Source organism: Chelonoidis abingdonii, chromosome 12 (assembly GCF_003597395.2).
Source record: "Chelonoidis abingdonii isolate Lonesome George chromosome 12, CheloAbing_2.0, whole genome shotgun sequence".
NCBI classification, from domain to species: Eukaryota; Metazoa; Chordata; order Testudines; family Testudinidae; genus Chelonoidis; species Chelonoidis abingdonii.
In genome coordinates this window covers 4,550,544-4,571,469 of record NC_133780.1, presented here as the reverse complement: position 1 = coordinate 4,571,469, position 20,926 = coordinate 4,550,544, and the positions used below count along the sequence as shown (strand labels likewise).

General features: G+C 50.0%; 1 protein-coding gene and 1 pseudogene across 1 annotated transcript; both read right to left on the bottom strand.

The window, feature by feature from the left end:
- Nucleotides 1–923: 923 nt before the first annotated feature.
- On the bottom strand, nt 924–7,589 carry LOC116829191 (killer cell lectin-like receptor subfamily F member 1; annotated as a pseudogene).
- A 2,851-nt stretch (nt 7,590–10,440) lies between these two features.
- Nucleotides 10,441–20,016, bottom strand: LOC116829176 (killer cell lectin-like receptor subfamily B member 1B allele C). Its single transcript, XM_032787864.2, has 6 exons — nt 19,333–20,016; nt 14,612–14,710; nt 13,078–13,236; nt 11,818–11,972; nt 11,339–11,451; nt 10,441–10,609 (listed from the first exon to the last, which is right to left on the bottom strand). The coding sequence occupies exons 1-6, from the start codon at nt 19,511–19,513 to the stop codon at nt 10,486–10,488; spliced, it is 831 nt and encodes a 276-aa protein (XP_032643755.1). The 5' UTR covers nt 19,514–20,016; the 3' UTR covers nt 10,441–10,485.
- Between the last annotated feature and the right edge of the window lie 910 nt (nt 20,017–20,926).

Here is a 20,926-nt window from a genome sequence, read left to right as displayed (position 1 = left end):
ACAGCCCCTTTCCTTTGTCTGATAATTGCTTCTCTGGATCTCTGCTTGGACGGCTGCCAAATCATCCTCTTCTTGCTGCTTGGGATGCCAGGCTGTGGACTCCCAAATGCTCTGGTTCTGCTCTTCTGTCTCAGCGATGGATGAGATCGCAGCGGCCATCTGGGACTGGAGGGGCCGCATAGTCCAGAAGCTGAGGGCCCTGGACTGTCACTCAGGAGCTCTGCCACTGCCCTGCTTGGCTAAGTCACTTCACATCTCTGTGCCTCTGTTTCCCCTCATGCCTTATTGAGATCGGAAGCTCTTCAGGACAGGAATTGTTCCTTCCACTTGGTATGTTCAGCAGCACCCGGCACAACGGGGCCTGTCTCAGCTGGGTCCTCAAGTTTCGTGGTTCTGAACTAGGGATCAGTGAAGCAGGGCCAGCATTAGACTGCTTGGGCCCAGGACAGAAAGCTCAGAGCCCTGAGCCCTGGTGCTCCGCAGCTGAAGTTCGAAGCCCTGAGCCCTGATGCCCCACAAGGCCAACGCCTTGGAGCCCTGCAGGGCAGAAGCCTGTGCCCTGTCCCACACCTCTGGCCTCAGTGGCTGCGGACTACAACCCCCACTTCATTCCCCCCCTCCCACCCAGGCCCTGATTTTAATAGCATCTTGGGAAGGCTTCAGAAAGAAAAAGTTTGAGACCCCCTGGCCTAGTTATTACTGTAATATAATCCCTCTGGGAATCCTCCGCACATCTGGTGATTTCTGGGATACAGCAGGAGGAATGATGGGAGTTTCATTCATTGCTCTAGTTCCACTGACTTTTACACTGGTTTACCCCGGCTGAGCATCTCACCCATCATTTTTAATAGCCAAAATAAGGATGAAACACACAGAGCTTTTTACATTCTTCCTGTGCAAACACAGCTCACAAATCCATCTCCTTAAACCAGGACAGCTGCTTTCTGGCAAATCCATTTCAACTCAGTTTGGCAGATTTCAGAATGGATCTTGTTCTTCTTCACAGAGGCACAGTTGTTCTCGTTAGCAGAATCGAAAACTGGGAACCTAAAGAGCAAAGGGGACAGTCACTGTCCGTGTGTTCAGAGTTGGAGAAGAGGATCGATAGTAGCTGTGCATCTCCTCAGGGGGTGCTGCAGTTTTATGCATCATTTCTAGCCTGTCCCCGGATGGTCAAGTATATGGAATGAGTTGGTAAGTTTAAAGCCAGTTTTTTCTTTTTGGGTGGGTGTGGGGGAGTCTATGCTACAGAAATGAGCACAGTTCAGCAGAGAGGCCAAAGATCAAAGTGGTTCAATATTTTTTCAAATTTTGCAATTTCTATTTAAACTGGAGCCATTGTTGTGTGTCGGGGGAAAATGGACACACAAAATTGGTCAAATTGTGTGAATTGTTTTCATCTTAAGAGTTGGTTGGAATCTTCTGAATTTTGAAATGGATCAAATTTCAAATTTTGATGAAAAATGGGGAGGGGGGTGATATTTTTTTTCTTTTTCCTGCTTCACAGCCAGCTCTGCCAAGGATTGATGGAACATGCAGATTGAGCCCCCAGTCCCCCAGAGACTTATCTGCTCACTTAACTTGACTCACGTGAGTCATTCCATTGGCCTGAAGGAGAGTTAACATTAAGCACGTCTAGAAGCATTTTCAGGATAAGGGCCTTATACCATAAACCAGTGTGTGTGAAATCCTGGCCCCATTGAAATACAGGACAAAAAACTCTTGTTAACTGGTTTATTTATTGTAGATTGATAAAAATCCTAATGAGGAATCACTCACAGTGTTTGATTTAATGGGGATCCGTCCTGCCAGGTCCACGTCCTGCTGGAGATGTGCTGTTAAGTCCAATCCACACCTGATGTTGGTCTTGTGTATTATTTCCTACAAACGCCTGTGAAATGGACGACACATCAGTGACTAGAACATGCTCTGATTCGCTGGCTCCGTTGCTTGCTGTGCACATGGGGCCTCATCTCCACCCTGGTCAAGGTCAAGGGGCAGACAAATCTACAAGGGACATGACTCAGTCCGTTGGATTCAGTAGGAGGGAAAAGGAAGGGAAATGAGGAAAAAAGAACATTTTTCAGTTTTACACAACCGAAACGGAAAGTTGGTTTCATTTTCACAGTAAAAGTTTCCTGCAAAAAGTACTAAAATGTGTATATCATTTGCTACCAGGGGGAAACCTGTGATTTTGGACCAGTTGTAATTAATAGCAACACACATCCTGTAGTTGAATATAGCATGTTCTTTACCATCTCCTTCCAGTCATCAATCACCAGCAGTTGTGCTCTCTTCATTAAACAGTCCTCACGGCTCCACTCCCAGCCTTTAATTGCTTTGGAAACCCAGTAACACTTGTCCCCATGCAGCAGCCAGTCCTTGGGGCAGAACCCTCTGGAGGGGGAAATGGAAGAGAGGTGTCGTTAATGATCATTCTGAACAGGGCTGACCACCTTTACAGAGAGGCATGGAGCCTTTGCGCTCAGGGCTTGGCTGAACCGAGGACTGGGGCCCAGCGGCAGAGACGGGGTGAGTATGTGGGTGAGACAAGATCAGTAGATGGGCGAGACTAAAACCTCAGTTGGTTTGGACCCCAATGTCCCAGCAGCAGGGGGTGCTGTGCTGCAGGGAGCAGGGTGGGGGCTCGGTAGGAGGCGTTCTCTCTCTGCAGTCTGTGCTGGCCCCAATGCCCCAGTGTGGGGCAAGAGGGCGCTGTAGGGAATGACATGGGAGTTCGTGGCTGCTAACACGCAGGGCTGACCCCAATGCCCTAGCACTGGGGAATGCTGTGCTGCAGGCAGGGCCGCCGAGAGCCGGTTCAGGCCCTGATGAAAAACATTTTTTGGGCCCCCCAGCATGGGTGGACTGGCTAAATAGGGCCGACGAGAGGTGGGGGAAGCCGGGCCCCAGGCCCCCTTCTGGACCGCCGGGCCCCAGTAATTTGGACCGGCTTCCCCCCCGGCCCCCCACAACCGGCCCTGGCTGCAGGGAGTTAGATGGGGGACTCACTCCCTGCAGTAGGGTGCACTCTCCCCTCACAGTCAGAGCTGACCCCAGGGCCAGTGAATGAGGGGGTGCTGTGCAGCAGGGAAGAGGAGTGTGTGACTCAGTAGGGGGCGCTCTTGACTCCATACCAGATGCTGTTCCCCAGGTGCTGCCATCTTTCAGGTAAAGGATAATATAGAGGCGCAGAGCTCTACTGGGCATTAGAATGAAGGTTAGTCTTGTGGTTGAGACCCTGACCTAAGACTCAGAAGAGTCATGTTTTATTCTGGGCCCTGTCACTAGCCTGCTGCTTCCTTGGACAGGTCATGGCATGCCCTGTGCCTCAGTTTCCCCTTATGAGTGTCTTGTTTATTTACACTGTGAACTTGTTGGGGTACTAGGGGCCATCTCAGTGTCTCTTGGTCCCATGACAGCTAAACTACAGGATTCTATTAAAATTGCCTGATTGATTCAAGCCTGCAGTTACCTGTACTGGCCACGCACTGTCACTGCTGAGGCTGAGTGGCCCTGGAGATATTAAAGAGATCTGAAGGGATGGGATAGAAGAGCGGGTGCAAGAGCGGCTCTGCTTTGTGAACCATCAGTGCGTGTAATGGTGAGTGCGGGAGGCAGCGTAAGCTGAGGTTACCTGCTGACTTGTTGTTTTGTATATAACACAAATGTTGCCGCAGGTGACAGCGGAACTCCTCCAAGTTGCTGCATCCTCTTCTTTTAGGCCTGGGCTGAGCTGAGGTTTCGTTCTCCATCGTTTTTGGGACGGCTCCGGTCGATGATGGGTTCAGGGAACTTTGGAGAAAATTGTGCTGTGGATGGTTGTTGCAAGCCAAAGATTGGAAAAGACAGGGCTGGGGTGAATCAGCCAGAGCTCCTTTGGAGTCAGTAGGCCAGATCTCCACCTGGTGTGAATTGGCCAAAGTCCCATTGGAGTCAATGGGGGCAGACTCCGAGCTGGCGTAAACGAATGGAGTAACACCAGTTAGTTGCAACAGCTATAATCTGGCCTAGAGTACACAAGTGCAATAGATTCCTCCATTCCAAGGTCAGATGGCAGCATTCTGATGGTCTAGTCCAGAGGTGGGCAAAAGTTTTGGCCCGAGGGCTACATCTGGGTATGGAAATTGTATGGTGAGCCATGAATGCTCATGAAATTGGGGTTGGGGAGCAGGTGGTGCTCTGGTCTAGGACCAAGGGGTCCAGAGGCTGGTAGGGGGATCAGGGCCGGAGCAGAGGGTTAGGGTGTGGGAAGGGGTTAGGGGTGGAGGCTTCTGGCGGCGCTTACCTCAAGCATCTCCCGGAAGCAGCAGCATGTCCCCCCTCTGGTTCCTATGTGGAGGCACGGCCAGGATGCTCTGTGCACTGCCCCATCTGCAGGCGCCACCCCTGCAGCTCCCATTGGCCACAGTTACCGGCCAATGAGAGCTGCGGGGGCAGCACTTGGGGCAGGGGCAGAGTGCTGAGCCCTCTGGATACCCCTATGCATAGGAGCTGGAGGAGGACATACTGCTGCTTCTGGGAGCCTCTTGGAGTGGGGCAAGCCCCAGACCCCGCTCCTCGGTGGGAACTCGAGGGCCAGATTAAAACATCAGGCGGGCCAGATGTGCCTTGTGGTTTGCCCACCCCTGGTCTAATCTGCCCTCCTGTATCACACAGGCCAGAGAAGTCCCCCCAGCCATTCCTGCACTGAGCCCAGCAACTTGTGCTGCATTCATGGTGCGTTGCTGTGCAGCCCAAACACATGGTCTTGGCACACTCGCCCCGAACAGCCAGCGCCATCACAACTCTCAGCAGCACGACATTCCCAGCCAATGTGAGGCCCAGAGCCAGCCAATGCCAGTACGGACTCCTCGGGTGATCTGCAGGAGTGAATGTGCACTGTTGAGCTAATACCATGTGCTTCACTCACAGGTCTTTGGAGCTTACAAGGGGGTCTCTACCCTCGGAGGATTTGGCATTCCATGTTTCCACTTCCCACTACAAACAAGAGACCCCCTGTGACACTTTTTGGGGAAACCCGAGGGGTCCAGGGCAAATCGCTGCTACTTGCCAGCAGGAGGGAGCCTTGTCCATTCTTCCAGAGAGCTGGGATCACCTGAGAGCTGGGATCACATGAGACACCTGCTGGCAGAATTGTTGCTGCCATGTAACACTTGTACCTGCTTCCCTTCTCTTATACAGTCCCAGAGCTTTATTTTTGTCAAAATCCAGTTGGCATCTGCCCCAGACTGAAAACACAGGGCTGGGTCATAGAATCATAGATGTGTAGGACTGGAGGGACCTCAAGAGGTCATCTAGTCTAGTCCCCTGTGCTCACAGCAGGACTACGTAATAACTAGACCAGTCCTGACAGGTGTTTGTCTAACCTGTTAACATGAGAATGCCCATATGAGGTCAGGCCAAAGGTCCATCTAACCCAGTATTTTGTCTTCTCACAGTGGCCAGTGCCAGATGTCCCAGAGGGAATGAACAGAACAGGGAATCATCAAGTGATCCATCCCCTGTCGCCCATTCCCAGCTTCTGACAATGGCTAATAGCCATTGATGGACCTATCCTCCATGAATTTATCTTGTTCTTTTTTGAACACTGTGATAGTGTTGGCCTTCACAACATCTTCTTGCAAAGAGTTCCACAAGTTGACTATGGAAACCTCCAATGATGGAGATTCCACAACCTCCCTGGGCAGTTTATTCCAGTGCTGAACTGCCGTGACAATTAGGGAGTTTTTCCTAAGGTCCAGCCTAAACCTCCCTTGCTGCAATTTAAGCTCATTGTTTCTCCTATCCTCAGAGTTTAATGAGAACAATTTTTGATTCTCCTCCTTGTAACAGCCTTTTATGTACATGAAAACTATTATCATGTCCTCTCTCAGTCTTCTCCTCTCCAGACTAAACGAGCCCATTTTTTTGTCAATCTTTCCTCATAGTTCATGTTTTCTAGACCTTCGATCACTTTTGTTGCTCTCGGCTGGACTTTCTCCAATTTGTCCACATCCTTGTGTCTGTGGATGTCAATTGTTCTCAGTGTTGACTGAGTCAGCTTTGAGACCCACCCAGCCTCAGGTGACAAATTTCTTCTCCACTAATTTTGGAAACTAGTATTCTGAATGTTACATAACTCTAGAAATGTTCCAGCCCGTAGAGGAGAATTGAGACAGGAGAGAGGTGATCTACAACTCCCATGAGACACTGCAGCAGCTTGACTGGAACACAGGTTCAAGTCAAACTGACTTTGACATTTTGATGCATTTTTCCCAGTGGAAAAACATTTTGGTAGAAGATTCTCAGCCAATTTCACTCAACACCCAACCTGCTGGGCCCTCCTGAAAATCTAGGCTCTTATTTTGGTGCCGAAATGAGAGCTGAGATCCTCCGAAGCCCTGGCGCCACTTGTGTGTGCTGAGCACCTTGGGAAATGGAGCCATCAAGGCCAGATCCTCAGTGGCTGTGAATCAGCAAAGCTCTGTACGTTGCAAGAGAGCTACCGTGCTGTGCACCTGCTGGGGATCTGGCAGTCAGACTGTAACAGGTAATGAGGTCAGTGATGCTTTCTCACAAGCAAGTCAAAGCATTTCACGTTACATTGACCTGTCCCTAGGGGCTAGAGAAACCTAGGGACACCTCCCCAGCTGCTCTGGCTCCACTGAAGTGCACAGAGTTATGCAAATTTATACCAGCTGAGGTAGAGTTACCATCTTTCAAGGTCCCGAATAGAGGACACTGCCAGGAGGAAGGGAGGAGGGGGAGTTGGAAGGGGAGGAGGGGTACCATGCCACCCTTACTGCTGCGCTGCTGCCAGCAGCAGCGCTGTCTTCAGAGCCGGGCTGCCATCCAGACCCACTGCTCTCCGGCTACCCAGTTCTGAAGACACTTGTTCATATTTCGGAAGCCCACCCGGATGGAGATTGGAGGATCAGAAAAGAGGTCATCCCTAGGAAACCCAAACGGATGGTAACCCGAAGCTAAGCACACAGTCCTCTGTTTAGTTCAAGGCAAAAATATACATGAAGATGGAAAGGCTGAGAGCATGTATCAGGTTTTTATGGTTCAAAACCTTTTAGGGAGGCTATAATTATCCAATGCCAAGCATAGCAAACCCAGGACACACAGAGTTAGATTTCACTGGTGCCAGGTTAGGTTACACTCATTTTAAGCACGTTAGGTATTTTCTCCCCCTCCTGGAGTCAGGGATAGATTCTCATCTGACCTGTTACCCCCTATTGAAAATTGAGTGACCTCAGTGAAATCGCTGGAGTTAGAACCAGCTTCTCATCTGAGTTATACCGGGGTACATCCAGAGTGACCCCACTAAATTCAATGGAGCTGTATCCATGTCCACCATCTGGGGGCCTGACCCTCCGACCCCCTTGCATCGCTCTAGCTGCTGGTTAAGAACCTATTACAGCTGACAAAATCTCAGCCCCCCAAATCCACCAGCCCTGTTAAAACACCACAAAGCAAAACTCACCGTGATGCTGAGATGGAGCCACTTTGCCTCTGGAGGAAGGCTTTCCAGGGATGTTTAAATCAGCATAGACTATTTCCCCAGCCATGGCTGTCACCAGAGGAGGTGAGCGAGGTTTTACTGTGTAAAGACAGCCTGTGTGTGAACTAAAATGGCCAACACCCCCCATACCAGGAAATGTCATCTCGACTGAAGTCCCATCCCCCTCCTTACTGTGTGGCTTAGAGGAATGGCTTAAATATATTGTACTTTCTCCCCCAACACACTTGTGCTCTAGGCTGGAGGTAGGTGCCCAACTTTAATGAAAATCCATGGGGATCTTACCTCAGTTAGGCAGTAGAACCCAGCTTGGAGCACCATACAGAGCCAATGTGTCTGGGATCACTGCTTTTTTCTCATGGCTTTAGTCTGCATGATAGGAATAAATGGTAATAAAACCGGACCCAGTGAGACGGCCACCCACAGCCGTCAGCTCTCAACGTTCGTCTTGTTGTTTCATGTCCAAGGCAGCTCAGAAAAGAGCTTGAAAGTAGGGCTGGTGGGGAATTTTCCATCCATGTTTTTTGGAGAGACAACTGGCGTGTTTTGGCTAAATGCCCGTTTCCACGGAAAATTTCTGCTTGCCTCAGAAATATTTGATTTTTCCATCGGAAAACCAGACACTGATGTCCCCATCCCCTCCTCACCCCACCCAACCCAGGTTTTGTCTGAAAATGTTTGGTTTTCAACAAGTCAGAGTTTTCCACTGAAAATGTTGCCAAAAATCTAAAAAATAATATAATTTTCATGGACATTTTCCCAAACCAAAAATATTTTGGAACTTTTTGCTCTGAGAAAAATATCTGCCTTTTGACTGTTTGTCACAATTCAGAATATTCTCTCTTATCTCCCCCCAGCCCCCGTTTTTCATTCTTTTTTTTTCATTCTCCTCCTAGAAGTAATAGGAAATACATGAAAATAAAGTGAGGTATCTTGATTGTTCTTGAGTCTAACTTATTTTTCCAGAGACCGCTTGAAAATTGATGAGGGTCTCGGCAGACCACTTAATGATCTTTCCAAATATTGTTTGTACTGTTAGCTAACTATTGGAAAGCGCATTGGATAAAAGCGCGTTATAAAAAAAAATGTAAAAAAACATTGGGGTGTAGGGTCTGGCCAGGACTTAGGGTGTGGGAGGGAGCTCAGGGCTGGGGGTACAGGGCCTGGGAGGGAGTTAGGTGCAGAAGCAGGCTGAGGATTGGGGTGTAGGGTCTGGCCAGGACTTAGGATGCAGGAAGGGGCTCGATGTTTGGGGCAGGAGGTTGGGGTGCGGAGCATTTACCTGAGGCAGCTCCCATTTGGTGCAAGGGGTGCAGGTGGGAATGTGGGAGGGTGGGTGAAGGAGCTCCCATTTGGTGCTCAGGGTGGGGGTGGGGATGTAAGGGGGATAGAGGAGTCAGGGCATGAGGTGCGGGGTGCTGAGTATGTGTGGTGGGGCGTAGGAGTCAGGGCTGGGGTCTTGGAGGTGTGTGAGGGAGGTGCAGGAGTCAGGGTAGGGGGTGGGTGCTGGGCTTGTGGGGGTGCTCCCAGCCCCCTGTCTCATCCCCTGCCCTGAGCGGCTCATGGCATGGGGGGGGGTATGTGTAAGGGGAGTGTGGGGGCCCTGCCTTTGCTCTGCCCTGCTTTGATTCCACCCCTTTCCCCAAGGCCCCTCGCCTCTTCTCAGCCTCCTCCCCCGGGCGTGCTGCCACCCTGCTCCTCCCGGAGCCCTAGCAAACAACTGCTTGGCAGTGGGGGAAGTGCTGTGGGAACATGGCACGCTGGGGGAAGAGGTGGAGAACAGGCAGGGGATGGGGGAGCTTGGCTGCCAGTGGGTGCAGGATGGGGTGTGGTGTGGAGAAGAGCTGAGGGGCCTTGGATTGCAGCCCAAGCAGAGCAGGCCACATCGGGCCAGGGCTCCTTTGGAGCTTGGGCGCCCTGCAGGGCAGAAGCCTGAGCCCTGCCCCCGCCCTGCCCAGCGGCTGAAGCCTGGAGCCCCTCCACTCATCCCCCCCACTCAGGGCCGTTCCTAGCCATTTTGGTGCCCTACACACCAGCACGAGCTGGAGGGGCGGAGCGGAGCGGGTTGGTCCCGGGTCGCTCCATTTCCTGCCGCCTGCTGAGTGCAGGGCGCCCGACCCCTGCTGCAGTCCTCAGGGGAAGGGCAGGAGTAGGGGCGGGCTGGGGGCAAAGTAGAGGTGGGAAGTGGTGGATTTGGGCAGAGCAGGGGCGGCGGCTTTGGGGAAGGTGTGGAGTGGGGGCAGGGCTGAGGAGGACCAGGAGTGGGAAGAGGCGAGGCTGGGGCAGAGCTGGAGGTCCATGGGAAAGAGGCAGAGCAGGAGCTGGAGCCGCACGCAGCTGTGTAGGGCACCAGGAAATGTGGTGACCCAAATTTCCTGGTGCCTAATCCAGCCGCGTACTTTGCATATGGGTAGGGACAACCCTGCCCCCACTGGGCCCTGGAGCTTTATAGTATCTTGGGAAGGCCTCCGAAAGAAAAAGGTTGAGACCCCCGGCCTAGTTACTATTGTAATATAATCCCTCTGGGAATCTTCCACACGCCTGGTGATTGCTGGGATACAGCAGGGGGAATGATGGGAGTTGGATCCCTTCTTCCCACAATTAACCCGGCCTGGTGGCGTTATCCCACAACGTAGCAGGCCTGGAGCTGGTCAAAATATGCAAGAGAATTCCAAAGTCATTTCATTTTTTGAAGGAACCATTTCTGTTAAGATTTTTCATGGCCACTTCTATAGGCCATTTTCACTTCTAAATTTTGTTTTCTACTGCACATGGATTGGATAGTTTTGATTCCCCTCAACCATCCTGCTGGTTCCCGCCCCCCAATCAATCATTCATTGGTGTAGTTCCATTGATGTTTATTCTGATTTACACCAGCTGAGTATCTCAACCATCGTTTTTAATAACTGAAATAAAGACGAAACACACAGAGCTTTTTACATTCCACCTGTGCAAACAGAGCTCACAAATCCATCTCCTTAAACCAGGACAGCTGCTTTTGAGCAAATCCATTTCAACTCAGTTTGGCAGATTTCAGAATGGATCTTGTTCTTCTTCACAGAGGCACAGTTGTTCTCTTTAGCAGGATCGAAAACTGGGAACCTAAAGAGTAAAGGGGACAGTCGCTGTCCATGTGTTCAGAGTTGGGGAAGAGGATCGATAGTAGCTGTGCGTCTCCTCAGAGTGTGCTGCAGTTTTATCCAGCACTTCTAGCCTTTCTAGTCAAGTATATGGAACGAGTTGATAAGTTTAAAGCCAGTTTGTGTGTGTGTGTGTGGGGGTGTCCATACTACAGAAACAAGCACAGTTCAGCAGAGAGGCCAAAGATCAAAGTGGTTCAATATTTTTTCAAATTTTGCAATTTCCATTTAAACTGCAGCCATTGTTGTATGTTGGGGGAAAATGGTCACACAAAATTAGTTAAATTGTGTGAATTGTTTTAATCTTATCTGACCAATGGTAGAGTTGGTTGGAACCTTCTGAATTTTGAAACGGATCAAATATCAAATTTTGATGAAAAATGGGGAGAGGGGTGATATTTTTTTTATTTTTCCTGCTTCACAGCCAGCTCTGCCAAGGATTGATGGGACATGCAGATGGAGCCCCCAATCTCACAAAGACTTATCTGTTCGCTTAACTTGACTCACGTGAGTCATCCCATTGGCTTCAAGGAGAGTTAACGTTAAGCACGTCTAGAAGCATTTTCAGGATTAGGGCCTATATCATAAGATCGTGTGTGTGAAATCCTGGCCCCATTGAAATCCATGACAAAATGCTTGTTAACTGGTTTATTTATTGTAGATTGATAAAAATCCTAGAGGAATCACTCACTGTGTTTGATTTAACGGGGATCCGTCCTGCCAGGTCCACGTCCTGCCTGGAGATGTGATGTTAAGTCCAATCCACACCTGATGTTGGTTTTGTGTATTATTTCGTACGAAGGCCTGTGAAATGGATGACACATCAGTGACCAGAACATACTCTGATTCGCTGGCTCCGTTGCTTGCTGTGCACATAGGGCCTCATCTCCACCCTGGTCAAGGTCAAGGGGCAGTCAAATCTCCTAGGGACATGACTAAGTCTGTTGGATTCAGTAGGGGGAAAAAGTGAGGGGAATGAGAAAAAAAATCAACATTTTTCAGTTTTAGGCAACTGAAATGAAAAGTTGGTTTCATTTGCACAGCAAAAGTTTTCTGCAAAAAATACAAAAATGTTTATTTCATTTGCTACTAGGAGAAAACCTGTGATTTTGGACCAGCTGTAATTAATAGCAACACACATCCTGTTGTTGAATATAGCATGTTCTTTACCATCTCCTTCCAGTCATCAATCACCAGCAGTTGTGCTCTCTTCATTAAACAGTCCTCACGGCTCCACTCCCAGCCTTTAATCCCTTTGGAAACCCAGTAACACTTGTCCCCATGCAGCAGCCAGTCCTTGGGGCAGAGTTTGCAGCTGGAACCCTCTGGAGGGGGAAATGGAAGAGAGGTGTCGTTAATGATCATTCTGAACAGGGCTGACCACCTTTACAGAGAGGCATGGAGCCTTCGTGCTCAGGGCTTTACTCAGCCCGGGACTGGGGCCCAGCGGCAGAGACAGGGTGAGTATGTGGGCAAGACAGGATCAGTATGTGGGCGAGACTAAAACCTCAGTTGGTTTGGACCCCAATGTCCCAGCAGCAGGGGGCGCTGTGCTGCAGGGAGCAGGATGGGGGCTCTCTCTGCAGTCCATGCTGGCCCCAATGCCCCAGTGTGGGGCTAGAGGGCGCTGTAGGGAATGAGATGGGGGTTGGTGGCTGCTCACACGCAGGGCTGACCCCACTGCCCTAGCACTGGGGGATGCTGTGCTTAGGGTGACCAGATGTCCCGATTTTATAGGGACAGTCCCAATATTTGGGGCTTTTTCTTATACAGGCTCCTTTTACCCTCCACCCACTGTCCTGATTTTTCACACTTGCTGTCTGGTGAGCCTAGCTGTGCTGCAGGGAGTGGGATGGGAGACTCTGTAGGGGGCGCTCTCCTCTGACAGTCAGGGCTGATCCCACTTCCACTGAATTAAGGGGTGCTGTGCAGCAGGAGGAGTGGTGTATGACTCAGTAGTGGGGGGCTCTTGATTCCATACCAAATACTGTTCCCCAGAAGGTGCCATCTTTCAGGTGAAGGATAAAATAGAGGTGCAGAACTCTGGTGGTCATTGAAATGAAGGTTGGTCTTGTGGTTGAGACCCTGACCTAGGAATCAGGGCCTGGAATAGAACACAGCTTTTCTGTCATGGCCTGCCCTGTGCCTCAGTTTCCCCTTCTGAGTGTCTTGTCTATTAACACCATGAACTTGTTGGGGCAGGGAGCATCTCAGCATCTCTTGGTCCCATGACAGCTAAACTACAGGATTCTATTATAATTGCCTGAATGATTCAAGCCTGCAGTTACCTGCACTGGCCACTCACTGTCACTGCAGATATTAAACAGATCTGAGGGACAGGATAGAAGCGGAGGTGCGAGAGCGGCTCTGCTTTGTGAACCATCAGTGCATGTAATGGTGACTGCAGGAGGCAGCATGAGCTGAGGTTACCTGCTGACTTGTTGTTTTGTGTATAACACAAATGGTGCCACAGGTGAGAGCGGAACTTCTCCAAGTCGCTGGATCCTCTTCCTTTAGGACTGGGCTGAGCTGAGGTTTTGTTCTCCATCATTTTGGGGATGGCTCCGGTCAGTGATGGGTTCAGAGAACCTTGGAGAAAATTGTTTTGTGGATGGTTGTTGCAAGCCAAAGATTGGAAAAAACAGGGCTGGGGTGAATCAGCCAGAGCTCCATTGGTGTCAATAGGCCAGATCTACACCTGGTGTGAATTGGCCAAAGTCCCATTGGAGTCAATGAGCGCAGACTCCGAGCTGGCGCAAATGAATGGAGCAAGACCAGTTAGTTGCAGCAGCTATAATGTGGCCTGGTATGCAGAAGTGTCATAGATTCATCCATTCCAAGGTCAGAAGGCAGCAATATGATGGTCTAGTCCAGGGGTGGGCAAACTTTTTGGCCCAAGGGCCACATCTGGGTATGGAAATTGTACAGTGGATTACGAATGCTCATGAAATTGGGGTTGGAGTGCAGGAGGAGGTCTGGGCTCTAGCTGGGGTTGTAGGCTTGGGGGTGGGGCCAGAAATGAGGAGTGGGAGGGGGCTCTGGGCTGGGGAAGGCGTGCTGGGAGTGGTGGTGAGAGCTTCATCTGGGGGTCTGGGCTCTGGAGTGGGACTGGGGATGAGGGGTTTGGGGTGCAGGAAGGTGCTCCGGTCTGGGACCAAGAGGTCTGGAGGGTAGGAGGATCAGGGCTGGGGCAGATGATTGGGGCATGGGAGGAGGTCAGGGGTGCAGGCTCCAGGCAGCACTTACCTCAAGCATCTCCTGGAAGCAGCAGCATGTCCCCCCTCCGGCTCCTATGTGGAGGCGTGCCCAGGCGGCTCTGCACACTGGCCCATCCGCAGGCGCCGCCCCTGCAGTTCCCATTGGCAGGGGCGGCTCTAGGCATTTTGCTGCCCCAAGCTCAGCAGGCAGGCTGCCTTCGGCGGTTTGCCTGCGGAGGGTCCGCCGAAGCAATGGGACCAGAGGACCCTCTGCAGGCAAACTGCGGAAGGCAGCCTGCCCGCTGCCCTTGCGACGACTGGCAGAGCGCCCCCCGTGGCTTGCTGCCCCAAGCACGCGCTTGACATGCTGGGGCCTGGAGCCACCCCTGCCCATTGGCCTCAGTTCCCGGCCAATGGGAGCTGCAGGGCAGCGCTTGGGGCAGAGGCAGTGCGTGGGAGCCCTCTGGCTGCCTCTACGTCTAGGAGCTGGATGAGGGACGTGCTGCCACTTCTGGGAGCCGTGCGGAGCCATGGCACATGTGGAGTGGGGCAAGCCCCAGACCCCGCTCCCCAGTGGGAGCTCAAGGGCCTCATTAAAATGTCTAGTGGGCCAGATGTAGCCCCCCGGGCCATGATTTGCCCACCTCTGGTCTAGTCTGACCTCCTGTATCACACAGCCAGAGAAGTCCACTTCGCCCTTCCTGCACTGAGCAACTTGTGCTGCATTCATGGTGTGCAGCCCAAACACACGGTCTTGGCACACTCACCCCAAACAGCCAGCGCCGTCACAACTCCCAGCAGCACGACGTTCCCAGCCAATGTGAGGCCCAGAGCCAGCCGATGCCAGCGTGGGCACCTCGGGTGACCTGCAAAAGTCAATGTGCACTGTTGAGCTAATACCATGTGCTTCACTCACAGGCCTCTGGAGCTTACAAGGGGGTCTCTACCCTCGGACGATTTGGCCTTCCATGTTTCCACTTCCCAGTTCAAACAAGAGACTCCCTGTGACACTTTTCGGGGAAACCCAAGGAGTCCAGGGTAAAACGCAGGAGGAAGCCTTGTCTGTGCCCACCAGGGAAAACCCTCCCAAAGCTACCAGCTGTCGGCAACACCAGCAGCATTCTGCTCTGGGCTCCATGAGCCCTGTCTTTATGTAGTTTATAGACCCCATTTTGTTACACTCGGGCGCCCCATCCCTTGTCTTCTGGACACCTGCAATGCACATCGATCCTCTGCTCTGGGAAAGCACCGCACCCCAGTTTACAGGTTTCATGTCACTTTGGCACTCTCATTTGCACACGGCACTTAGACGAGTCTCTAGTAAACTAAATTGAAGTTTCTTTTAAGGGTGCATGAGCTACAGATTCAAAACTAAAGCCAGTAAAATAATGTGGAAACATACAGTTATAGGTAAAAGAAAATCAGAAATGTTAGTCTGCAGCCTGTACTTGTTAATATGGTCCTTTCCTGGCTAATAAGGTATTTCTCACACAATGGTCCTTTCTTCCAGAGAGCTGGGATTCACTTTTCATGAGACACCTGCTGGCAGAACTGTTGCTGCCGTGTAACACTTGTACCTGCTTCCCTTCTCTTATACAGTTCCAGAGCTTTATCTTTGTCAAAATCAAGTTGGCATCTGCCCCAGAATGAAAACACAAGGAATCATAGACGTGTAGGACTGGTAGGGACCTCAAGAGGTCATCTAGTTCGGTCCCCTGTGCTCACAGCAGGACTACGTAATAACTAGACCAGTCCTGATAGGTGTTTGTCTAACCTGTTAACATGAGAACGGCCATATGGGGTCAGACCAAAGGTCCATCTAGCCCAGTGTCCTCTCTTCCGACAGTGGTCAGTGCCAGATGCCCCAGAAGGAATGAACAGAACAGGGAATCATCAAGTGATCCACCCCCTGTTGCCCATTCCCAGCTTCTGGCAAACAGAGGCTAAGGACACCATCCCTGCCCACCCTGGTAATAGCCATCGATGGACCTATCCTCCATGAATTTATCTTGTTCTTTTTTGAATCCTGTGATAGTTTTGGCCTTTACAACATCCCCTCGCAAAGAGTTCCACAGGTTGTCTGTGGAAACCTCCAGTGATGGAGATTCCACAACCTCCCTAGGCAACTTATTCCAGTGCTCAACCACCCTGACAGTTAGGAAGTTTTTTTCCTGAGGTCCAACCTAAACCTCCCTTGCTGTAATTTAAGCCCATTACTTCTCCTGTCCTCAGAGGTTAATGAGAACAATTTTTTACCCTCCTCCTTGTAACAACCTTTTATGTATGTGAAAACTATTATCATGTCCTCCATCAGTCTTCTCCTCTCCGGACTAAACGAGCCTGTTTTTTTCAATCTTTCCTCATAGTTCATGTTTTCTAGACCTTCAATCACGTTTGTTGCTTTCAATTTGTCTACATCTTTGTGGATGTTGATTGTTCTCAGTGTTGATTGAGTCAGTTTTGACACCCACCCAGCCTCAGGTGAAAAGTTTCTTCTCCACCAGTTTTAGAAACCAATATTGTGAATGTTACATAACTCTTGAACTGTTTCCTGTGCAAATGTAACCCACACAACCTTGGGGTGGGCTGTTCTGTCCCTGCTAATAGCACCAAGACCACTTAGAGAGAGAGAGAGACAAAATTAGTCTGCTCTACAGCCTTGGCTAACAGCCAGTTTGATTTTAGCTCATGCCTTAAGCTGCAGAGGCCCCAGGTTCAATCCTGCCCGCCGACAACCAGAGTCTGTCAGTGTTACACAAACATTGCACAATAACTCAGAAACCCACGCCACCCCCTTTGGTGAAATAGCTAGATGGTGCTCAGACGCAGATGGAATACACCTGCCAGGGCATGCCTGGACATACGTGGTCATGTCTGTGTTGCACGCCCCTGGTGCACTGTGGTGACTCAGCCAGAGGGGAGGCTGCTGTGCACCATGGGAGATGTAGTCTGTTCCAGTCCATAGAGGAGAATGGGGACAGGAGGGAGGTGAACTACAACTCCCATGAGGCACTGCAGCAGCTCAACTAGGCATAGCTTCAAGTCAAACTGACTTTGACATTTTGTTTCATTTTTTCCAGTGGAAAGGCATTTTGGTAGAAGATTCCCAGCCAATTTCACTCAGCACCCAACCTGCTGGGCCCTCCTGAAAATCTAGGCTCTTATTTTGGTGCCGAAATGAGAGCTGAGATCCTCCGAAGCCCTGGCGCCACTTGTGAGTGCTGAGCACCTTGGGAAATGGAGCCATCAAGGCCAGATCCTCAGTGGCTGTGAATCAGCAAAGCTCTGTATGTTGCAAGAGAGCTACCGTGCTGTGCACCTGCTGGGGATCTGGCAGTCAGACTGTAACAGGTAATGAGGTCAGTGATGCTTTCTCACAAGCAAGTCAAAGCATTTCATGTTATACTGACAGGTCTTTAGGAGCTAGAGGAACCTAGGGACACCTCCCCAGCTGCTGTAAGCGGCCATAGCTCCACTGAAGTGCATAGAATATGCAAATTTATACCAGCTGAGGTAGGGTTACCATCTTTCAAGGTCCCGAATAGAGAACAGGACACTGCCAGGAGGAGGGGAACTGGAAGGGGATGAGGGGTACTATGACAGGTTGGACACAGAAACCCCCTTGGGAACTGCCTCCTGGTGTGCTGAGACTACCTCTGAGCCCATTTTCCCTGGCAGCTTGGGACGTCAGTGCCCTGCCTGGTTTGAGCCAGACACGCTAGCCTGCTACAAACCCAGGTCTGAACCACATCCCCCAAAAGTTGCAGGCTTAACTGAAAACAGCTTAAGAAGTGCTCCTGTCTCCAGCACTCAGATGCCCGGCTCCCAATGGGATCCGAACCCCAAATAAATCCATTTTACCCTGTATAAAGCTTATGCAGGGTAAATTCATAAATTGTTCTCCCTCTATAACACTGATAGAGAGATATGCACAGCTGTTTGCCCCTCCCCCAGCTATTAATACATACTCTGGGTTAATTAAGAAGTAAAAAGTGATTTTATTAAATACAAAAAGTAGGATTGAAGTGGTTCCAAGTAATAACAGAAAGAACAATGTGAGTTACCAAGCCAGATAAAATAAAACACACAAATCTATGCCTAGTACAGTAAGAAAGTGATTACAGATGAAACCTCACCCTCGGAGACATTCCAGTAAACCTCTTTTACAGACTAGCCTCCTTCTAGTCTGGATCCAGCAATCACTCATACCCCAGTGGTTACTGTCCTTTGTTCCAGTTTCTTTCAGTTATCCTTTGGGGGTGGAGAGGCTATCTCTTGAGCCAGCTGAAGACAAAATGGAGGGGTCTCCCAGGACTTTATATTGTTTCCCTTTTGTGGGTAGAAATTCCTCCCTCCCCCTGTGTAGAATCCCCTCTACAAGACGGAGTTTTGGTGTCACCTGGGCAAGTCACATGTCCATGCATGACTTAGTTCTCTACAGGAATGTTCCCAGGAAAGCTCAGATGTGGACTGGCACCTATCAAAGTCTATTGCAAGATTAAGTATTTCTTGATTGGGCACTTATTGAGAATAGTCTTTTCTCAAGCAGCTGACCAAGTGCTTCACTGAGGCTACTTAAAATCAAACAAGTACACAGCCACTATTCATAACTCCGAATACAAAAATGACACATGCATACAAATAGGATGAATATATTCAGTAGAACATAACTTTTGCAGAAATATGTTACATGGCCTATGTAGCATACAACGTATTCCAGTTATGTCATATTTACACACATAAGCTTATATCTATAGAGCATTATGAGGTGCAATGTCACAGGTGCCATGCCACCTTTACTGCTGCGCTGCTTCCAGCAGCAGCGCTGCCTTCAGAGCTGGGTGGCCATCCAGCACCCACTGCTCTCTGGCTGCCCAGTTCTGAAGTCACTTGTTCATGTTTCGGAAGCCCACTCGGACGGAGATCAGAGGACCAAAAAAGAGGTCATCTCTGGGAAAACCCGGACGGATGGTAACCCGAAGCTAAGCACATAGTCCTCTGTTTAGTTCAAGGCAAAAACATACATGAAGATGGAAAGGCTGAGAGCATGTATGAGGTTTTTATGGTTCAAAACCTTCCAGGGGGGCTGTAGTTATCCCAAAGCCAATCGTAACAAGCCCAGGACATGCAGAGTTAGATTTCACTGGTCCCAGGTTAGGTTACACTGATTTTAACGACATGTTAGGTATTTTCTCCCCCTCCCAGAGTCAGGGCTTGATGCTGATCTGACCTGTTACCAACTGAAAATTGAGTGACCTCAGTGAAATCGCTGGAGTTAGGACCAGCTTCTCATCTGAGTTATACCAGGATACATCCAGAGTGACCCCACTAAATTCAGTGGAGCTATATCCATGTCCACCATCTGGGGGCCTGACCCTCCGACCCCCATGCATCGCTCTAGCTGCTGGTTAAAAACCTGCTACAGCCAACAAAATCCCAGCCCCCCAAATCCACCAGCCCTGTTAAAACACCACAAAGCAAAACTCACCGTGATGCTGAGATGGAGCCACTTTGCCTCTGGAGGAAGGATCTCCAGCGATGTTTAAATCAGCGTAGACTATTTCCCCATCCATGGCTGTCACCGGAGGAGGTGAGCAGGGTTGTACTGTATAATGGCAGCTCATGTGTGAACTAAAATGGCCAACACCCCCCATACCAGGAAATGTCATCTCGATTGAAGTCCCATCCCCCTCCTTACTGTGTGGGCTTAGAGGAATGGCTTGAATATATTGTACTTTCTCCCCCAACACAACTGTGCTCTAGGCTGCTCTTCCAGAGGCCTCTAATGGAGGTAGGTGCCCAACTTTACTGAAAATCTGTGGGGATCCTACCTCAGATAGGTAGTAGAACCCAGCTTGGAGCACCATACAGAGCCAATGTGTCTGGGATCACCACTTGTTTCCCACGGCTTTAGTCTGCATGATAGGAATAAATGGTAATAAAACCGGACCCAGTGAGACGGCCACCCACAGCCGTCAGCTCTCAACGCTCGTCTTGTTGTTTCGTGTCCAACAGCTCAGAAACGGACTTAGAAAGTAGGGCTGGTGGGGAATTTTCCATCCATGTTTTTTGGAGGGACAATTCGTGTGTTTTGGCTAAATGCCCATTTCCACTGAACGTTTCCGCGTGCCTCAGAAATATTTGATTTTTCCATCGGAAACCCAAACACCGATTCCCACCTCCACCCCCCCCCCCCGATTTTCTCTGAAAATGTTTGATTTTCAACAAGTCAAAGTTTTCCACTGAAAATGTCACCAAAAATTTTTTTAAAAAATGGACTTTTCATAGACATTTTCCCAAACCAAAAATGGTTTGGAACTTTTTGCTCCTAGAAAAATATCAGTCTTTTGACATTATGTCACATGGGATGAAACAAAAATCTCAAAATATGGGAATTTCTCATGGATGGAAATTCTGTTTGTTTGTTTTTTAAAAATTATCTCTAATCCTGAACTCCCTGTCCTGGCTTCTTGGAAAATTCCAAGCACGTAGTGGGTGCTGCCAGGAATCATTAATAAAGGCATTAAAGAAACACACAGGTCAGCTGATCTGGGCCAGCCGCAGCTATGCTGCTGGGCTTTCATTGCAGGGTAGAGGCACCCAGAGAGGGTAGCTGGTCCGTATAAAACGCCAGAGAGGAACAAGAAGTGAAGGCTGCTGCAGTGGTCCCGGAGGAAGGGTTTTGTGGTTGGGTAGAAAAACCCAGCTGAAAGTTTTGGTTTCTGTTGGGAAGAAAGCAGACCAACCATTGCATCTCCGCCAGCTGTCCAGAGAACAGTCAGGGAGGAGGTCCAGGGTCTAGACCAAGTTAAGGCTGGGCTGGAAGACCTTTTCTTGTTTGTTTTGGAATTTATGGTACCCCCAAGAAGGGCTTTGATTGGTCTTGTGGACTGTTGGAATGTATTGAGGGCCCAAGAGGGGAAACTGAGGCAGGACACCGAGGCGCCACACCTGGCTGTGAGAGAATATGCAGGGGGCAGCCGACCCTGTTATATGGATAAAATCTGTGAGATCAATGAAAATGGGTTTTGTGAGCCAGATGGTGTTGGGAGGGGTGGGGCAAGGGAAACATGGCCAGTGTT